This window comes from Erythrolamprus reginae, chromosome Z, assembly GCF_031021105.1.
Source record: "Erythrolamprus reginae isolate rEryReg1 chromosome Z, rEryReg1.hap1, whole genome shotgun sequence".
Classification (NCBI taxonomy): Eukaryota; Metazoa; Chordata; class Lepidosauria; order Squamata; family Dipsadidae; genus Erythrolamprus; species Erythrolamprus reginae.
This window is the reverse complement of record NC_091963.1, coordinates 86,869,801-86,891,746: the sequence shown is the minus strand read 5'-3', so window position 1 is coordinate 86,891,746 and position 21,946 is coordinate 86,869,801. Positions and strand designations below refer to the sequence as shown.

The following is a 21,946-nucleotide window of genomic DNA, read 5'->3' as shown; positions in this document are numbered from 1 at the left end:
AGTAAGTAACTGCATTTACTGCATTAACTTTTTGTCATTCTATTTCTAGAATGAATGTAAGATAGTGGATATTGAATTAATTAAATATTGTATTGCACTTTCTTTTTTATTTGATCAGTTCTGTAACAATATTCTGTTATTTTTAGATATACACCACTTGACTTTGCTCTGTTGGGAGGTCATCACGAAGTAATTCAGTTCATGTTGGAACACGGTGCATTATCTATAGCTGCCATTCAAGATATTGCAGCTGTCAAAATTCAGGCAGTCTACAAAGGATACAAAGTTAGAAAAGCTTTTCAAGACAGGAAAAACCTTCTAATGAAGCATGATCAGTTGAGGAAAGATGCTGCTGCCAAGTAAGTTTGATATGGGGCAAAAATCTGAAGAATCTTTTAATATGTTTTAATGTGTAAATTTCTGCATACGTATATGAATGAATGAAAGTATGTACACACATACACACACACACACAAATACTGAGCTCAAACCACCATCTTTTCCTATTAATATATCAGAATTTCATTATCCTTTGAATGTCATTGGAGATTACACATACATCACCTGTAATCTTGCTTTATTTGAAACTTTTCTTTAGCAACCAATATTTGTAGTGAACAGTGCAAATACGGGATTAACATATTTTTCACACAATGCTCACAGTAATAATACAATTACATATACAGAATTTTTATCTTCCAACTTCAATATATTCTTTTACATATCAATTTACAGTGGTACCGCATGATACGAACCCCTCGTCATATGAACTTTTCGAGATACGAACCCATGGTTCAGAATTTTTTTGCCTCTTCTTACGAACTTTTTTCACCTTACGAACCTGCCGCCGCCGGGATGCCCCGCCTCCAGACTTTCGTTGCAAGCCAAGCCCCAGTTTTTGCGATCCTGGGATCCCGAGGCTCCCCTCCATGGGAAACTCCACCTCCTGACTTCCGCAAAAACTCGATGCTGTAGGGAAATCCCAGGATTGAAAAAATGGGCATAGTAGGGGGGACAAAAACAGGAAGAAAAGACTCATGGAACTCAAGGGAAGAGAAAGGTGTGGGGGAGATGAGCAAAGTGGGGTGGGGAAAAACGGGAAGAAAAGACTCATGTAGCTCAAGAGAGGAGAAAGGTGTGGGGGAAATGAGCAAGACAGGGTGGGCAAAAACGGGAGGGACCCATGGAGCTCAAGAGAGGAGAAAGGTGTGGGTAAAATGAGCAGGACAGGGTGGGCAAAAACAGGAGGGACCCATGGAGATCAAGAGAGGAGAAAGGTGCAGGACAGGGTGGGCAAAAACAGGAGGGACCCATGGAGATCAAGAGAGGAGAAAGGTGCAGGACAGGGTGGGAAAAAACGGGAGGGACTCATGGAGATCAAGAGAGGAGAAAGGTGCAGGACAGGGTTGGAAAAAACGGGAGGGACCCATGGAGATCAAGAGAGGAGAAAGGTGCAGGACAGGGTGGGCAAAAATGGGAGGGACCCATCTAGATCAAGAGAGGAGAAAGGTGCAGGACAGGGTGGGCAAAAATGGGAGGGACCCATCTAGATCAAGAGAGGAGAAAGGTGCAGGACAGGGTGGGGAAAAACAGGAGGGACCCATGGAGATCAAGAGAGGAGAAAGGTGCAGGAAAGGGTGGGCAAAAACGGGAGGGACTCATGGAGATCAAGAGAGGACAAAGGTGCAGGACAGGGTGGGGAAAAACAGGAGGGACCCATGGAGATCAAGAGAGGAGAAAGGTGCAGGATAGGTTGGGCAAAAACATAGTGGCAACTATAGTGTTTGGGTGGAAAGATGACAATAAATGGACGATAAAAAATTGGTGCAAATATATGGCGGATCACATTCACTATGAAATTATGGAAATTAGACTACATAATTATAATGAAGGGAAATTAGCAGCAACAATGAGGCGGTGGGAGATGGCTAAAAATTATATATTAACAACATCAGTAAGCGATGCAAATGTAAGAAATAAAATTCAATCACTCTATAAAGAATGAACAATGTAACCCGGAGACAAAGCAAATGAACATCAGTAGAGCTCCTTTATTTGGAGATAGTGGCAGCTGTGCTGTACATTAGTTGGTTTGTTTCTTGCAGTGACATTTGATACTATAGTATTGACATCTTTTAAGGCAGGCATGTTGCTTTTGTGCTGCTCTAGGTGCTCAGTTATTTTTTGTTTCAATTCTACTTATTTAGTTACAGGGGTTTATTCTTTCTGAGTTAGTGGAGAGAATGTCTACTTTCTGAATGAAAACAATTCTACACCTATGCTTGCTTTCTCTCCTACCAATTCCCCCTGGTTTGTTTCTACAGTCTGAGTTTCTTCTGGCAGGGCTTTTATTTCTTTGGCCAGGGTAAATCTTTCCATTCTCCAATGCGCTGCTAAGGAGAGTCCAAAATAGGTCATACTTCAGTCTAGTTAATAATAATAATAATTAATAATAATTTATTATATTTGTATGCCGCCCCTCTCCGAAGACTCGGATTCAGTTTAAATTTAAATATTTAATTAGTTAATGCCACCTAGCTATCCAGAAGGTCAGTTTTTTAAACTCATTCTTAGTGTAGGGATGTATTTGTTTTTATTTTAACTACATTGAGTTTAATATAATTTTGAGTCTCCTTAGTTCAATTCCTTTAATTTTATTTCCTTTATTGTTTTTCCTTCTTGAGGATTTCTCAGGTAAGATGAGTCACTTAATGGATTGGTGCAACAATTGTTAGCACCAGACCTGACCACTGGGCTCTGGGTCCCTATCCTACATGGATATACCCTTGATAGAGCATTTTTTGGCTTCCGGTGCCCAAGGTCCCTGCTCTGCGTGAGCACTATTCTGAGAAGCACTTCGCCTGGGTCAGTGGGCTCTGTCCTCCGTGGACATTTCTCCTGTAACTGACCAGCTCTATACATTTAGGAGGGTCCGTCCCTCCACGCAATACCACTCACTATGACGAAAGGATTTAAACGTGAGTCATTTCTTTGAAGCCGACAGTTCAGCTACAGGTGCTCCCATTGGTTCGCCCATGACATTATGATTATGGTGGCTCTCCAGCAACATTTGAATCTGGCCTAGAAAACGGAAGTATCTTTAGCTATCAGGGCACCGTTCATAGTGATTGCACACTCTTCAGCTTCTCACAAGCATTCAGTGATCGAGTTGTGAGTTATTCTATTGCCTCAGATTGAACCTTTAGGCAGTCATTGAGCTAGATAGTCTGCTTATAGCTTGTCCATATTCTGGCCGGAAATTATGGCAGAGCCCTCAGAACAGCAACAGTTAGGAGAGGAGGCCTCATCTGCCTCAGCTCCTGTTAAAGATAAAGAAAAAAGGCCAATCTTCAATATCCAAATCCAAGGCTTCTCAAGCAATAACTCTTAAAGAAGTGGAGAAGAGAATCAGGGCCTTAGAGAAGCAAATGGAGCAGGCCCAAAAGCAGGCCTTCGTTCCCAACCTTGCTCATTTGCAGCTGCTTGGGCCCTTGGCACTTCTGCAGATGTTGTTACCATCCACTCACCTTCTGATTCCTCAAATGGCTATAGCCCATCCTGAACCAGTGGAGACATCTATGGAGAGAGATTGGTCCCCAGAACACTCTGAGGTCCTATCACCATCTCTCACCCAAGACCAGCAGATACCCATTAGGCCTGCAAGTGCCACACTGCAGGCTCAACCTTTTCCTGAAGCTGGCCAGAGATCAGCTGCCTCTACCTCATTTACACCTACAGCTGATGGCCTACGTCAGGGAATTGACACCTGGCAACAGTTACCACCCTCTTTACAAGATATGATAGCCAACGTTTATTCTCAGAGTATTGTAATAGGGATGCAGCAGCGTCCTTTGCTCATGCCAAGTCGCCTCCCAGCTTAGGACGTCTGATGCAGTGCAGCAGTGCACTATTCCAGTCAGGGGTCAATGTCTGGAGATCCAGACGCATGGGAAGACAGAGGCATTTCGGAACCTGACCTCTCTGAAAATGAGGAAACAGTTCCAGACCAACCTGTCTTCATGGGCCTTTTCAAACCAGCCTTATTTAAGACTCTTTACACAAGGCAAAAGCTACGGCTAAACTTGGAGGAGCCACCAAACTTTCTGAGCCATTGGTGGGTATAAATCCAACAGCTGAGCCAGAACAAGAATCGGACTGCATCCCATCATCTAAGATATTCATAGACAAAATTAAGCAACCTTGGGAGCATCCAGCAGCGGCATCGGGACCAATATTCCCTCTAACTTTTTTTCGGTGTGGACGGAAAAGTATAATATCTGAGTGGCACATTTTCATGCCTGGGCATGGATCAATTAGAAACCAGGTCGTTAAGCGAATCTGGCTTCTCCGCCCTCTCCCTCCCCCATTGTCTTTGTGAGACGGTCGCAAAAGGGGGTCATGTGAGCTCAAGACACAGCAACGGTCATAAATATGAAACGGCAGACAAGTTTTGAACACGCAGTCGTGGGGCTGCTGCGAAGGTCGTAAGTGTGAAAAAGGGGCATAAGTCACAAAAGCCGTTGCGACTTTGAACAGTCAGTAAATGAACCGTTGTAACTCAAGGACAACCTGTCTTCACCCGTAGATGTTTTCTGTGGAGCTTCAAAATGCTTTTAAAAGAGTGCACTGGTCAGAGAGATAATCCTCGACTTCTGTTCTGACCCCAATGGAGGGCAATGTTTCTATCTCCTGAGTAAGATAGTTATTAAGTGAGTTCTGCCTCAATTTACCATCTTTCTTGCCACAGTCATTAAGTGAATCTCTGCAGTTGCTTGTCAGAAGATCCCAAAAGATGTTCACATAACCCTGGGACATTGCCACAATCATAACTACGGATCAGTTGTCAAGTGTCCAAAGTTTGATCCAATAACCCCTTTATTTTTCTAACAAAGTCCTTCCTTCCTAGAAGGAAGAATAGAAAGAATAAAATGGAAAAGGGGATTAAAAGGAGATACAAAAAAGGAAAAAATAAAAGGGTTCAGTTCAAAGTTCTGCTTAGATTAAAGAAATTGGAGTTTGAGAAGAGTTGATTAAGCTTGGAGTATTGTTTTGTTTGCTCTCTTTTTAACTTTAATTACTTTTTCTATTTAGATATATGAATTTAGGAATTGCTGATCCGTTTTAATAAAGTTAGAAGTATTAGTTATAATAAGATATGTAGTAGGTGATACTGATTTGGATTAATGCATAAATGGAATTGAATTTGGGGAGATTAATGATGTTAATGATTTTTAATTGATTGAAAATAGAGAATATTTAGAATCCCCCCTTTTTTCTTTTCTCAAATTGACTGAAATTTAAGATTAATAACTGAGTAAGAAATGTAGATAATTATTAATTGGCTAAATATTAGATGGACTGAATAATTTTAAAATTTGGGATTAGGTAAATGTACTATTTAGAGGGGGGAAGAAGTCTGTAATTCGTATATGTTTATGTTTTGTTTTTAATTTACTTTTGTTAACATCTGATTGGCTATACAAGGTTTTCTTGGTTTATAGAAAAATTTATAAAGAAAGGAAGGAAGCACTTTGGCATAAGAGTTAATAAGTTAGAAATATAATTGGTGTATTTTTTGAAGGAACATTAAGGAGGGAATTTAATTAAAAGAAAATGTATGTAACTGGATGACAAAATTAGGGGGGAAAAACTATTGCAACTTTTTTGATGATTGATATTAGTTACTAACAAAATACCGCATTTTATTCATGAAAAAATTAGATGGTACACTATTGAATGTATGTTGAGAGAAAAATTTAAAAAAATTTACCCCCCCAAAAAAGTCCTTCCTTCCTACTTCCCTCCATTCATTTCATTCTTCCTCCTTCTTGTTCTCTCCATTTCTCCTTCTTTCCTTCCTCCCTCCCTCCCTTCCTTCCTCTCCACTTCTCTCTATCCCTCCCTTTCTTTCCCTTTTCTTTCTTTCTCTCCACTTCTTTCTCTCTCTTTTCCCTCTCTCTCATTCTCTCCTTCCAGGTCTCTCTCATTTCTGTATCCTCTCCCTCTCTTTCGCCCTTCACTCTCTCATTTGTTTCTCTCTCCTTTCTTGTGTGTCCAATCACACTTGGCCAATAAAGAAATAAAGGACGGATCGTCCCAGAGCAGATTCCATTGGCTCTGAAGTGGGGGGGGGGCTACTGAGTGGCCTGGAACCCCTGACGTGTTGGAGGGAAACAGGGTGGAGAAGAGACATGCTGCTAGGCACTAGGCTCAATCCCCTCTCGCCTTTTCGGCCGAGACAACCACCCCCTCTCCTGTACCAGGAGGTCTGTCACCTCTTGGGCATTGTGGCTATTAATTTCTTTTCTATAATCTCTTCCTCCTGAGGTATCATTTCAGTGTTGGGCATATATTAACCTAGCCACCGTAGTTATATGGATAACCAAATATACCTGATATTTTTCTAGTTTTTGGTGGAATATTCCCAGCAAAAATCCTTCTGGTTTTTTTTCTATTTTAGTGCCCAAAATTCCTTCCAGCCAATTTGGTATTTCATTCCAGAAGGATTTTGCTTTTTCGTATTCCCACCAAAGGTGGTAGTAGGAACCAGTTTCTCGTTTGCATTTCCAACATATTGGTGTACATTTTTATCAATTGTAGCTAATTGAACAGGGGCTATGTGCCATCTATAATACATTTTAATCCAGTTTTCTTTGTAGGATGTGACTAGTGTTAATTTTAAATTTCTCTCCCATGATTGTTGCCAAATATCGAAATCTATATTATATCCAAAATTTTGTTCCCATTTTTTCATATTAACCTTTGTTTTTCCCTTTTCTTTATCTTGAGATAATAAGTAACAATATATTTTCTGAATTGGTTTTCCTGTGGACCTAAAAGTAATTTATCCAATATCTTTTCTTTCTCAATTCCTAATTCTCTCTTGTCCTTATTGTATCTAGATTTGATCTGTAAATATTCCCACCATTCTAATTTAGTTCCTTCACTTTCTAATTCTGCTCTTGTTTTGATGCTCCCATCATTCTTAATCATGTATTTGTATGTACTGTATATACTTGAGTATAAATCGAGTTTTTCAGCACCAAACGTGAGCTGAAAAACGGGCCTCGACTTATACTCGAGTCATTGATGGGTGTTTGGGCGCTACGTCAGGGACTCCAGTTTAGAGCAGAGGGTGCCTGCGAGAGACTGGAAATCATTGGCGGCTCAGGCAAGCGAGCTGTGCAGGGGTGGGCTGTTACAGCTCCCAAAAGACAGGCGCTCCCGAAGCTCTCATGGGGAAGCAGCTGTGGGAGGGGAGGGGCAAGTGCTGCCTCTCCCAGCTGAAGGAAAGGCAGGCATGAAACTTTTTTGAGGTTAAGAAAAGCTTGTTGTTCTTCGGTGCCCCATTGAAATGGAACATCTTTCTGGAGAAGGCGGGTGAGGGGTGCAGTCAAGATGGCGAAGTTAGGAATGAAGGTTCGGTAGTAACTGACAAATCCCAAAAATCGTTGGACATCTTTGGCTGGAGCTGGTGGTTGCCAAGTTTGCAAGGCGTCAAGTTTTCCAGTGTCCATGGTGATGCCTTGGGGGGAAATGGCATGGCCTAAGAAGTCGATGGCCATTTGAAAAAAATGGCATTTTTCTAACTTGGCATGAAGGTGATGTTGTCGGAGGCGCTGGAGTACTTGTCGTAAGTGGTGTAGGTGGGTTTCTGGAGGAGAGTATATAAAAATGTCATCAATGTAGACGATCATGAAGTGGTCGATAAAGTCTTTAAAGATCTTATTCATAAAATGTTGGAATACTGCGGGCACATTGGTAAGTCCAAAAGGCATGACAGTAAATTCAAAATGGCCATAGCGGATGGCGAAGGCAGTCTTCCATTCATTGCCTTGACGAATGCAAATGAGGTTGTAGGTGCCTCGTAAGTCGATTTTGGTAAAAATGGTTGCTGTGTGGAGGTGGTCCATGAGTTCGGAGATTAAAGGTAGAGGGTAGCGGTTGCGAATGGTAATGGAATTGAGGTTTTTTTTAAAAAATATAATTTTTATTGATTTTTTAAATTTTTTACAAAATACAGAAAACATAAAAGTGAATACAGTAGTCCCTCACCTATCGCTGGTGTTACGTTCCAGACCTGGCCGCGATGGGTGAAATCCGCGATGGGGAATTTATCGACTGATAGTACTTATTTAAGTATTTATATTGTAATTGTTTGGTAAGTTTTCATTGTTTTAAGTGTTTATAAACCCTTCCCACACAGTATTTATGTTAGATACAGTATTTAAATACAGTATTTACAATTTTAGATTTTTATTTTTTTTTTGAAAAACCTGCCAATCGAGTTCGGCGGGCTGTTTAAATCTGCCGATCGACTTCCTCAGAAACCCGCGATGAAGTGAAGCCGCAGTAGGTGAAGCGCAGTATAGCGAGGGACTACTGTACCATCACCAAACAGAAAATTTAAAAAACCCTTCACCAAGGAAGATTCAATTCTATATCCTTCATTTACTTCTTTTCTGGGTTACATTGTTCATTCTTTATAAAGTGATTTAATTTTATTTTTAACGTTTGCATCGCTTACTGATATTGTTAATATATAATTTTTAACCTTTTCCCACCGCCTCATTGTTTCTGTTAATTTCTCTTCATTGTAGTTGTGTAATCTAATTTCCATAACTTCATAGTGAATGTGGTCCACTATGTACCTACACCAATTTTTTATCGTCCATTTGTTAGCTTCTTTCCACCCAAGCACTATAGTTGCTTGGGCGCTTTCTATTGCTGCAGTTTTTATTTCTTCGTATTCTTTTACCTCACTATTTTTTATTAATAATGCTGCTTCCTTAGTTATTTCCCAGTTACTTCCCGTAATTTTATTCACTTCCACTTGTATTTGCTTCCAAAATTTTTGGGCTTTGCTGCATTCCCAAAACATATGCATAAATACTCCTTTTTCCTTACATCCATGCCAACAGTTTCCTTTTATCATCGTTTGAAAGCGTGCTAATTGTACTTGTGTATAATACAATTTGTGTAAAATTTTTCTTCTCATCTCTCTTATCCTTGTATTTTTAATTCTTTTAATATTTTCAATTATGCCTTCCATATCCCATTCATCAATTTCTAGCTCGTCCTGCCAATATCTCGTCAATTCCTTTATTACTTGCTCCTCTGCTTGTAATAATTCCCTATATATATTACTTGTTTGTGCTTTTATATTCTTACTCTTTTCTCTTAATATCTTTTCTAGATTCGTTTCTTGTTTGAGGAATATTTCTTTGTTTTCCCTTTTACTTAAATACGTGCTTATTGCATTAATTTGTAACCAATTTTTTTGTCCAAGGCATCTCTCTATTTCATCTTTATTAATCCTCCCATCCTTTTCGTATAACTGTTCGATTCTGTGTATGCCTTTTCTCCTTAATTCCCATATTGCCTTTGTGAGGTTACATTCTTTCTTTATATTTATCACATGTAGCGTTGCTAATTTTGAATTTGTCATTTTTAATTTATCTTGTCATTTCATCCAACTTTCTATGATCGCTTTAGTGGGGTCTATTAATCTGTTTATTTCTATCTTACTCCATTTCCTAAATAATAATTTTTGATTCTTAATACCATTAATTTCTTTCTCTAATTCTACCCATGGTTTTTCCTCTAATAATTGTAATTCCATTAGTCTATCTATTTGGTATGCGTCCCTATAATACTCCAAGTTTGGATTTCCCCAACCTCCCTCGCCTTCCGTGGCTATCAGCCATTTAAAAAAAAATTATTGATCTTTTATTACCTTCTATCCACACGTTTAATTTAGTGTCCCATTCTTTTATTTTTCTTATTGGGAAGGTTCCATGCACTACCTGTAGAGTATATAACATTTTAGGGATAATCATCATCTTTAGTGCTCTTATTCTGGCAATCTTCTCAAATTTTTATTTCTCCAATTCTTAATTTGTTTCTGAATTTTTTTCCATATTAAGTTATAATTAAATTCCACCATTTTTTCCGGGTTTTTTAATAACCATACTCCTAAATATTTCATTTTTTTATTGCCCAATTTTAAACCCGATACCCTCCGTATTTCGATTTGTTCTTTAGGCCCGGTGTTTAAACAGATAATTTCTGATTTTTCCATATTTACTCTTAACCCTGATTGGTCTTTAAACTCCTGTAGTATTGTAATCATTCTCTTAATCATATCTACTGGTGTTTCTGTAACTATTATAGCATCATCTGCAAATAAATTTAATTTTAATTCGATATTCCCTATTTGATATCCCCTTTTCTAATTTTATTAGCTAACGTTTCAATCGCCATTGCGAAGAGCATCAGCGATAGGGGGCATCCTTGCTTGGTCCCATTATTTATTTCTATCTTCTCCGTTCTATTTCCGTTCACCCTAACATAAGCTATATTTTCCTTGTATATTTCTTTTATTACTTGACAGAATCTTTTCCCCATATTCAAACTATTACATAGTTGGAATAAATAGTCATGGTTTATTTTGTCAAAAGCTTTGTATATATCTAAATTTAATAATCCCATTTTCCTTTTAGTTCTGGTAGCATGGTGCAGCACATTCACTATATTTCTAATAAGTTCATATATTCTTTTTCCTTTTATAAATCCATATTGACCTTTGGTGTACATTTTTATCAATTCTAGCTAATTCTAGCTAGGTCCCCAGCAGTCGGGTTTCAGGCCCGGTTACAGCATGGAAACTGCTTTGGTTGCGTTGATGGATGATCTCTGGCGGGCCCGAGACAGGGGTTTATCCTCTGTCCTGGTGCTCCTTGACCTCTCAGCGGCTTTCGATACCATCGACCATGGTATCCTTCTGCACCGGCTGGAGGGATTAGGGGTGGGAGGCACTGTTCTTCAGTTGTTCTCCTCCTACCTCTCCGGTCGGTCGCAGTCGGTGTTAGTGGGGGGTCAGAGGTCGACTCCGAGGTCTCTCCCTTGTGGGGTGCCTCAGGGGTCGGTCCTCTCCCCCCTGCTATTTAATATCTACATGAAACCGCTGGGTGAGATCATCCAAGGGCATGGGGTGAGGTATCATCAGTACGCTGATGATACCCAGCTTTACATCTCCACCCCATGTCCAGTCAACGAAGCAGTGGAAGTGATGTGCCGGTGTCTGGAGGCTGTTGGGGCCTGGATGGGTGTCAACAGACTCAAACTCAACCCGGATAAGACGGAGTGGCTGTGGGTTTTGCCTCCCAAGGACAATCCCATCTGTCCGTCCATTACCCTGGGGGGGGAATTATTGACCCCCTCGGAGAGGGTCCGCAACTTGGGCGTCCTCCTCGATCCACAGCTCACATTAGAGAACCATCTTTCAGCTGTGGCGAGGGGGGGCGTTTGCCCAGGTTCGCCTGGTGCACCAGTTGCGGCCCTATCTTGACCGGGCCTCATTGCTCACAGTCACTCATGCCCTCATCACCTCGAGGTTCGACTACTGTAATGCTCTCTACATGGGGCTACCTTTGAAAAGTGTTCGGAAACTTCAGATCGTGCAGAATGCAGCTGCGAGAGCAGTCGTGGGCTTACCTAGGTATGCCCATGTTTCACCATCACTCCGCAGTCTGCATTGGTTGCCGATCAATTTCTGGTCACAATTCAAAGTTGGTTATGACCTTTAAAGCCCTTCATGGCACTGGACCAGAATATCTCCGAGACCGCCTTCTGCCGCACGAATCCCAGCGACCGATTAGGTCCCACAGAGTGGGCCTTCTCCGGGTCCCGTCAACTAAACAATGTCGGTTGGCGGGCCCCAGGGGAAGAGCCTTCTCTGTGGCGGCCCCGACTCTCTGGAACCAACTCCCCCCAGAGATTAGGACTGCCCCTACTCTCCCTGCCTTCCGTAAACTCCTTAAAACCCACCTTTGCCGTCAGGCATGGGGGAACTGAAACACCTCCCCCGGGCATGTTCAATTTATATATGGTATGTTTGTGTGTGTGTTTGTTAGTAAATGGGGTTCTTTTTAAATCTTTTTAAATATTTTAAATCTATTTGGATTTGTCATGATTTGCTGTATCTTGTTGTGAGCCGCCCCGAGTCTGCGGAGAGGGGCGGCATACAAATCTAAATAATAAATAAATAAATAATAATAATTGAACGGGGGCTATTTGCCATCTATAATACATTTTAATCCAGTTTTCTTTGTAGGGTGTGACTAGTGTTAATTTTAAATTTCTCTCCCATGATTGTTGCCAAATATCAAAATCTATATTATATCCAAAATTTTGTTCCCATTTTTTCATATTAACCTTTGTTTTTCCCTTTTCTTTATCTTGAGATAATAAGTAACAATATATTTTCTGAATTGGTTTTCCTGTGGGCCTATAAGTAATTTATTCAATATCTTTTCGTTCTCAATTCCTAATTCTCTCTTGTCCTTATTGTATCTAGATTTGATCTGTAAATATTCCTACCATTCTAATTTAGTTCCTTCACTTTCTAATTCTGCTCTTGTTTTGATGCTCCCATCATCCTTAATCATGTATTTGTATGTACTGTATATACTTGAGTATAAATCGAGTTTTTCAGCACCAAAAGTGAGCTGAAAAACGGGCCCCGACTTATACTCGAGTCACTGATGGGTGTTTGGGCGCTACGTCAGGGACTCCAGTTTAGAGCAGAGGGTGCCTGCGAGAGACTGGAAATCATTGGCGGCTCAGGCGAGCGAGCTGTGCAGGGGTGGGCTGTTACAGCTCCCGAAAGACAGGCGCTCCCGAAGCTCTCATGGGGAAGCGGCTGTGGGAGGGGAGGGGCAAGTGCTGCCTCTCCCAGCTGAAGGAAAGGCAGGCATGAAACTTTTTTGAGGTTAAGAAAAGCTTGTTGTTCTTCGGTGCCCCATTGAAATGGAACATCTTTCTGGAGAAGGCGGGTGAGGGGTGCAGTCAAGGTGGCGAAGTTAGGAATGAAGGTTCGGTAGTAACTGACAAATCCCAAAAATCGTTGGACATCTTTGGCTGGAGCTGATGGTTGCCAAGTTTGCAAGGCATCAAGTTTTCCAGTGTCCATGGTGATGCCCTGGGGGGAAATGGCATGGCCTAAGAAGTCGATGGCCATTTGAAAAAATTGGCATTTTTCTAACTTGGCATAAAGGTGATGTTGTCGGAGGCGCTGGAGTACTTGTCGTAAGTGGTGTAGGTGGGTTTCTGGAGAAGGAGAGTATATAAAAATGTCATCAATGTAGACGATCATGAAGTGGTCGATAAAGTCTTTAAAGATCTTATTCATAAAATGTTGGAATACTGCGGGCACATTGGTAAGTCCAAAAGTCATGACAGTAAATTCAAAATGGCCATAGCGGGTGGCGAAGGCAGTCTTCCATTCATTGCCTTGACGAATGCAAATGAGATTGTAGGTGCCTCGTAAGTCGATTTTGGTAAAAATGGTTGCGGTGCGGAGGTGGTCCATGAGTTCAGAGATTAAAGGTAGAGGATAGTGGTTGCGAATGGTAATGGAATTGAGTTGACGATAGTCACAGCAGAGTCTGAGGTCTCCGGTTTTCTTTTTGACAAAAAGTACTGGGGCAGAGAGTGGTAAAGAGGAGGGTTGGATGAAACCTCTGGCGAGGTTCTTGTCAATAAAGTCTTTTAAGGTGGCTGATTCAAGTTGAGACATTGAATAGAGGCATCCAGCAAGAAATTTGGCATTTGGTAAGAGATCAATGGTACAGTCATAAGGTCGGGGGGGGGTGTAACTGGTCTGCTTCTTTCTCATTGAAAACATCGGCGAAGTCAGAAAGATCTGGTGGGAGGGTGCCAGTGAGATGGGCGGGAAGTGGAGTAGTAAACAGTGGCTGGATATGGTTGACAGATTGTAAAAGAAAAGAAATTCGGTTTTGGGACCACACGATGTGGGGATCATGGGTTCTGAGCCATGCTAAGCCAAGGACCATAGGAAATTGGAGGCCTTTGATGACATAAAATTGAATAGGTTATTCGTGGTGTTTGATGGTTAAGGTAAGTGGCTGGGTCTGGAATTTGATTGGTCCGGACATGAGAACTCAGCCGTCGATAGTTTCAACAATAATAGGAGGTGTGACGGGGCACAATGGTATGGCATGAGAACGAGCGAAGGTCTCATCCATGAAGTTGGTGGTGGCTCCTGAATCTAGTAAGGCAGTCGCAGGGAGGGTTTTGGGTGGGTTTTCTAAGTTCACCTTAGTGGCTAAGGTCAGATGTCTTGAAGGTCTCGGTTCATCTGTCTTACCATTGCTGTTCGGTTTGGTGCCTGCCCGGCCTAAGGTTTATTTTAGGCCGGGCTCTGGTTGTTTCCCAGCCAGGTAGCCTGGACCTGAAATGCGGGTGCGGTGTTCGAGACTGAAGTAGATGTGGGAGTGAGACGTCTTCTCTGAGGGCAAGTAGGTAGCATGTGTCCAGCTTCTCCACAATACATGCATAGGCCTTCTGCTCAACGTTTGGCTCTCTCGGCTTCACTCAGGTGAGGTCTGGCCGTACCTAGGTCCATTGGTTCCTCTCGAGCGACGACAGCTGGTCGGTTTCCTGTGTCTGTTGGCATCTGGAAGGGACATCTTGGCACGGAGTTGAAACCGTTGTTTTGAAATCTTTGCCGCGGAGCTGGCACTGGTCTGGTTCTCTCTCCAAACTGGTTTTCGTATCTGGTGACACGATTCTGGGCAGATGACAAATTAGTCTTGATAGTCAAACAGGTCTAGTAGAGTTCATTTAACATGTTGGATGTTGGTTGGCGTGTCATCTCATGCACAATTTTGGGTTTCAGGCCATCTTGGAACAGTTCCATAAGGGCTTGCTCATTCCAATTCAGGGGTGTGACTAGTTTCTGGAAGTCAGAGATATACTCAGAGATGGTCTTGTTGCCCATGTGCAATTGGCATAACTGAGTGATAGCGTTTTGTACGTGCATGGGATCTTGAAATTCTTGCTCAAACCTCTGGCAAAAAGCAGTATAATTTTGCAGGATTGGATTCTGGTGTGCTAAAAAGGGCATTGCCCACTCAAATGCAGCACCTTTACACAGGCTTATAATGAAAGAGACTTTCATAGCATCCCTAGCAAAATCCTCTGGAGATGAGTTGAAAAAGTTCCTACATTGTTGGAGGAATACATCAAGTTGATCTCTTGCCCCTGTAAAAACGGATGGCTTAGCTAAGTAAATTTTTGGCCTTGGTTGAATGATGACTTGTGGTTGAACGGGAACTGCGGCTTGATTTTGTAGCACGATGATTTGTGCCTGCAACGCAGCTACTGTTTGTGTTAAAGCATGGACATCATTTACTAAATTGGAAATCGTGAGCTGGCTGGTTGTATTTTTTATTTAATTCAGATGGGAGTTCTCAACACTGTTCTGGATTCTGGTTAGAACTTTGGTTAAATTGGAAATAACGCTTACTGAATGCAGGGTCTTATAAACAAAAACTCCATCTTTATTTCTCCTCTCTTCCGTATTCAAAATGAATTACAGGCAGTCAAATTCTTTCCTCTCATCTTAACGATTAGAGCACACAAAAGCATTCCTCCAGATCTCCTCCATTATCTTAAGATTTATGTCTAGGCAGCGTAGTTCAAAGCAATAAAAAACAGCTGTTAAATAGCAGATAATAAACTAGCTTTCTTCGTAGCTATATTGGCACATGTCCATGATGAATTTACAACATTGAGAACTCCGCCCTTCTTCCCCACTGGCACCTGGACGTGACGAATAAATCACTTCAATAATTAACCCGTTCCTCCCCTTAATATCTCTTCCCTAACACCTGTTCCCTGCGTCTCTGTACCCTCCTGAAATGCGGATTTAACCATCTATTAACTGTCTCTTCTTCACTGGAGTCTGGGCTCATAGCAACATCCTGTGGCTGGCCTTCCACCTGTTCTGACAACTGTAACCCAGGACCTGCCACTAATTCATAAACACTATCTGAATCAGAAACTGCAAACTCTTCAACATTTTCCAACTGACCAGGAGTATATACAACACCTGCCTTTCCTTCAGCGGGGAGAGGCAGCACCTGCCCCGCCCTTCCCTCCGTCGCTTCCCTGAGAGCGCTTTTGGCCAGCGCTTCAGGAGCGCCTGCCTTTCCTTCAGCCGGGAGAGGCAGCACCTGCCCAGCCCTTCCCTCAGCTGCTTCCCCGAGCACTTCGGGAGCGCCTGCCATTCCTGCAGCAGGGACAGCGCATGGTAATTTTGTTTAGACACAAGAGAAAACGAGGGCTTTTGATTTCACTTTGGGATTTGCAGGGAAGAGAGCCGCGGGAAAGAACATGGTTTTTTTCTTCTTCTGCCGGTCGAGGACAAAGCCAGCACTGGGGGCGGCGGGTGAGGCGGCAGCAATGTAACTTGTCAGTGGCAAGAGAAACATTTCAGCGGCCTGAAAACCTCAAGCTGAGAGTCCCTTTTTTATCTCTCAGCCTCGGCAGGGCGCCGAGAAACAGGATTTTTGGAGTGGGGAGGCAAAAACTCTCAATGTCACCACCGAGGCATTTCTCGACAGGGCGGGGGTCCTTAACCCCAGCAGACACGAGGATGGGAGTGCATAGTCCTCGCCAGCCACCCATCTGCTGGGACTGTCCCGCGCCAAGACAGAATTAAATTCAACAACCAAAATATTATATTTTTTAAAAACATACTTTTTTGACAGTTTGTTTGTTTGCCTTCTAAGACATCTGTCTGACTGTGCCCAATGTCAACACTAAAAAGTTTTTTTCCCTTTAAATTCCTTTGTTCAGTTAGAAAGTTTGTTCTCACCCAAGCCTAAATTAATAGGTTAAATGCTGTACTCATTTAGTATATAACTCTGATCTATTTCTGAACTTTAGGTAATCCTCTTTCCTTTTTTTCCCCATTTACATAGTATAATCTTTTACTCAAGGCTTGGAAAGGATGAACTTCTAAGGCACCCTAATTATGTGCACTTGGGAAGTGCTTTCTCTGCTTGTCCACCTCAGTGCAAAATTTTTCACCTGAGTGAAAAATCTTTTGCCAGATAAGCTATGGATCCCACTGAAGAAATTTTAGAGAATACTCAAAATGATTCTTCATTTGCTTTGTAACCTTAAATTAAAAAACAGTACGGTATTGACTGTGTAATTTACCCGGGGAGAGGAGGGGGGGAAGAAAGATGCTAGGATGGAAGAAGAAAGGATGGACAGACAGAAAAGACAGACAGACAGATAGGGAAGGAAGGAAGACCTATGACTACAATTGAGCCCAAAATTTGTTGTTAAGCAAAAGTGTTGTTAAGTGAGAATCACCACATTTTACTCAATCCATGACATTTCCTAGCTCTAACAGTGATGTGCAAGCTAGGGAAGTACCAGTACATCTGAAGACATGTGTAATGTTCTAGTTATAGTTAACTGTGTGGCAGAAAGTGGACTCTGGGTTTGTTTTTCCTATTACAGTAAGTGAGGTTGAATGTATATAATTTTACAAGAGCGCTCTCTCTCTCTCTCTCTCTCTCTCTCTCTCTCTCTCTCTCTCTCTCTCCACATACAGTTTATATAATAGATAATGTACAGTATATTTTTGTGTGCCTATGTGTAATATGTAGGAACACATATGGCATATATACATAGAATTAAATAGTATATTTTGAATGTTTAGTAATAAGAAAGGGGCGGCATACAAATAAAACAAACAAATAAATAAACAAACAAATAAATAAATAAATAAATAAATAAATAGAGAGGGAAATTGTATTTCTTTGAGGCAAGGAGAGACCAGGTACCCTAACCCTAACCCAAACCAGCCGCATCAGTGGGGGATTGAGGTAAGTACTTGCATTTTTTTTGCCTATACCTGCCTTGGGGGGGACATATACCTGTTTACTCTCTTTTAAATTTACAGAGCTAGTTTACTGGTTTTCTTTGAAATAAATATTCTAAAACATTGATTGATTGATTGATTGATTGATTGATTGATTGGATTTGTATGCCGCCCCTCTCCGGAGACTCAGGGTGGCTAACAGCAATAATAAAACAGCATATAATAATAATCCAATACTAAAAACAGTTAAAAACCCATTATTATAAAAACCAAACATACATACAGACATACCATGCATAAAATTGTAAAGGCCTAGGGGGAAAGAGTATCTCAATTCCCCCATGCCTGGCGGCAGAGGTGGGTTTTAAGCAGCTTACGAAAGGCAAGGAGGGTGGGGGCAATTCTAATCTCTGGGGGGAGTTGGTTCCAGAGGGCCGGGGCCGCCACAGAGAAGGCTCTTCCCCTGGGTCCCACCAAGCGACATTGTTTAATTGACGGGACCCAGAGAACACCCACTCTGTGGGACCTAACTGGTCGCTGGGATTCGTGTAGCAGAAGGCGGTCCCTGAGATAATCTGGTCCGGTGCCATGAAGGGCTTTATAGGTCATAACCAACACTTTGAATTGTGACCGGAAACTGATCGGCAACCAATGCAGACTGTGGAGTGTTGTAACATGGGCATATTTGGGAAAGCCTATGATTGCTCTCGCAGCTGCATTCTGCACGATCTGAATTTTCCTAACACGTTTCAAGGGTAGCCCCATGTAGAGAGCGTTAAAGTAGTCGAGCCTCGAGGTGATGAGGGCATGAGTGACTGTGAGCAGTGACTCCCGGTCCAAATAGGGTCGCAACTGGTGCACCAGGCGAACCTGGGCGAACGCCCCCCCTCGTCACAGCTGAAAGGTGTTTCTCTAATGTGAGCTGTGGATCGAGGAGGACACCCAAGTTGTGAACCCTCTCTGAGGGGGTCCATGATTCTCCCCCCAGGGTAATGGACAGACAGATGGAATTGTCCTTGGGAGGCAAGACCCACAGCCACTCCGTCTTGTCTGGGTTGAGTTTGAGTTTGTTGACACCCATCCATGCCCCAACAGCCACCAGGCAAAGGCACATCACTTCCACTGCTTCGTTGACTGGACATGGGGTGGAGATGTATAACTGGGTATCATCGGCATATTGATGATACCTCACCCCATGCCCTTGGATGATCTCACCCAGCGGTTTCATGTAGATATTTTAGATATCATGTAGATATCTAAAATATATTAAATATCATGTAGACCAACCCCTGAGGCACCCCACAAGGGAGAGACCTAGAGGTCGACCACTGACCCCCCACTAACACCGACTGTGACCGACCGGAGAGGTAGGAGGAGAACCATTGAAGAACAGTGCCTCCCACTCCCAACCCCTCCAGCCGGCGCAGAAGAATACCATGGTCGATGGTATCGAAAGCCGCTGAGAGGTCAAGAAGCACCAGCACAGAGGACAAGCCCCTATCCCGGGCCCGCCAGAGATAATCCATCATCACGACCAAAGCAGTCTCCGTGTTGTAACCGGGCCTGAATCCAGACTGTTGAGGACCTAGATAATCAGCTTCTTCCAAGGACCGTTGGAGTTGAAGCGTCACCACCTTCTCAACAACCTTCCCCATAAAGGGAAGGTTGGAGACTGGATGGTAGTTATTGAGCACGGCTGGGTCCAGGGAAGGCTTTTTGAGGAGGGGGCACACAAGTGCCTCCTTATAAGGAGCCGGAAAGGACCCCCTCCCCAAGGAGGCATTGACAATCTCTTGGACCCAGCTCCGTGTCACCTCTCGACTGGCCGAAACCAACCAAGAGGGACACGGATCCAGTACACGGGTGGCGGAACTCACAGCTCCAATGGCCTTGTCCACTTCATCAGGTGTCACAAAGTCAAACTCCCCCCAGACAGATGGACAAAGACGTTTAGCCCCAGTCACCTCGACTGACTCGTCGTCAGTCGACTCTGTTTTACAATTGGAGTTGAGGTCCGCTCGGATCCGAGTGATTTTAACAGCGAAAAATGTGTTAAAATCCTTGGCACTACTCTGCAAGGGCTCCCCAACTCCCCCCTGGTTAAGAAGGGAGCGGGTTACCCTAAACAGAGCGGACGGGGGGAATTCCGCTGATGCAATCAATGCGGCATGATATGCGCATCTTGCCACCTTGAGCACCACTTTGTAAGACTTAAAATGAGCTCTTACAAGTGTTCAATCGGATTCGGACTTACTCTTCCTCCATCACTTCTCTGGACGTCTTTTCTGGCGTTTCAACTCCCGGAGCTCCTCGTTGAACCATGGAGCTCTACGGGGTCTAATGCCGCGGAGAGGTCGCAGCGGCGCAATTCGGTGAAGGGCCTCCGCTGCAGCCTTGTTCCAGGCCTCAGCCAGAGACTCTGCCGAACTGTGGACGAGTGTATCTGGAAGAACCCCAAGTGCCTTCTGAAAACCTTCTGGATCCATCAGTTCCATCGGTTCCGCCTCCCTGCGGGGAAGGATTGGAGCCATGAAGTCAAGCCGCAGTAGAAAATGGTCTGACCATGACAAAGGCAACACTTCTAAGCCCCTTAGTCTCAGACCATTACTCAATTGCTCAGAGTTGAATACCATGTCGGGTGCGTGCCCCCCCTCGTGAGTCGGACCCTGTACTACTTGGGTCAGGTCCATGGCTGCCATGGTGGCCATGAATTCCTGTGCCAGTCCAGAGGATTTGCCGAGCGTCGGCAGGTTGAGGTCCCCCAAGACAATAAGTCTGGGGAACCCCACCGCCAGCCCGGCTACCTCCTCAAGTAGCACAGGCAGGGCTTGTGCCATGCAGCTGGGAGTTAGGTACATGAGAAACAAGCCCACCTGAACCCCTAAGTTCAACTTCACCAGGAGGGACTCGCAACCTGCAATCTCTGGAGCAACGAGTCTACATAGGCACAGGCTCTCCCTGGCTATAATAGCCACTCTTCCCCCTCTTCCCTGGGGTCAATGTTGATGCCATATCTGAAACACGGCTGGGCTGATTTCAGAGAGAGGAACTCCTCCCTCTGGGCCCAGCCAGGTTTCAGTTACACATGCCAGGTCAGCCTCCTCATCCAGGATCAAATCCCGGATGAGGAGAGCTTTATTTACCACCGACCTGGCATTGAGTAGCAGCAACCTGAGCCCAGGGCCAGAATTACACTCATCACCAGTGCCCAGGGTTGAGCTCACAGAGCCAGAACAAGGGATTGTTATTAAGCAGCGATCCCTCTTTCCCCTGGAACGGCTACCTCCGTGGCTCCTGCCATATCTGCCTCTCCCCAGCAACACCGGGATATTCTGACCCTCTTCCACCCCAGAGATAGATGCCCCCTCCCCTCCTGCCTCTCCAGCATCAGGTAGGCCAATTATATCAGTCATATAATTTCCATTCACCTCATCCATGCAATATTCCCACCCAGCCCATCCATCCCATCCGTACCAGTCATTCATTCCATATATGTTCCCAAACTCACCCCAATTATTCATTAATTAACCCCCCCAATAATGTAATTAAAATATAAATTGATTATTGAAACACAAAATAAAAAATCTATTTAAGAATCATAATTAGCCAACGGCAAAGTAGTGTTAAATTCTTAGTTAGTTCTTAGTTGGTAAATTCTGGATTATAACAATGTTCAAGGTCCCAAGGGGAATGTCTCAGCCTAGTTAAAAGGAAGGGTCTCTTCTTGATGTTAATTACCCCTTTTTCTAGCTCTTTGGTGCCTCCCAGGTCTCTTCTCACTTCCTCAGTTCCACCACCAGCCTCTTGGCTCCCACAGGACCCCCGGCTTTCACTGGTCACTCCTCGATGGCCTACGATGGCGTTGCTGATTTCCATGCGACATCTCCAATTCTCTGTCTGCCAGACCACACTGCATGGCCTCCAAAAGCTCTCAGTGCCGCCTCGGCATCGCCTCGACATCTTCCCCGGCCTCCACACTCCTCTCACGGGCCTCCTCCTCCTCGACAGCGATAGCCAGCCCAATCTTTCCATGCAGGCCCTTCACCCGGTAGAACTGCCGACGCTGGGCGCTCCCACCAAACAGCACACCAGCGTCCCTAGTCCATCCCTATTTTGGGCCATCTCAAGCAGCAGCACCTCCAACCAGCACCACCTTCGCCTCTTGATCCCGTCTCTCCTCGCTCTCTCCTCCCTTCGAACTCCGCTCCTCTCAGTCTCCTTTCAATCTTAGCCTCAGCCGCC

The 21,946-nt window shown here is 43.5% G+C and overlaps 2 protein-coding genes across 8 annotated transcripts in view; both read left to right on the top strand.

The window, feature by feature from the left end:
- Positions 1-21,946, top strand: part of SEC61B (SEC61 translocon subunit beta) — a 1,118,247-nt gene that overhangs the window by 994,049 nt on the left and 102,252 nt on the right. The gene's annotated exons all lie outside the window — the stretch shown is intronic.
- INVS (inversin) overlaps positions 1-21,946 on the top strand; it is a 426,566-nt gene that overhangs the window by 319,533 nt on the left and 85,087 nt on the right. For all 7 annotated transcript variants that reach the window (XM_070727774.1, XM_070727772.1, XM_070727775.1 and 4 more), the window contains exon 12: positions 147-359. In XM_070727774.1, coding sequence (XP_070583875.1) covers positions 147-359 — 213 coding nt within the window. The remainder of the gene's footprint in view (positions 1-146; positions 360-21,946) is intronic.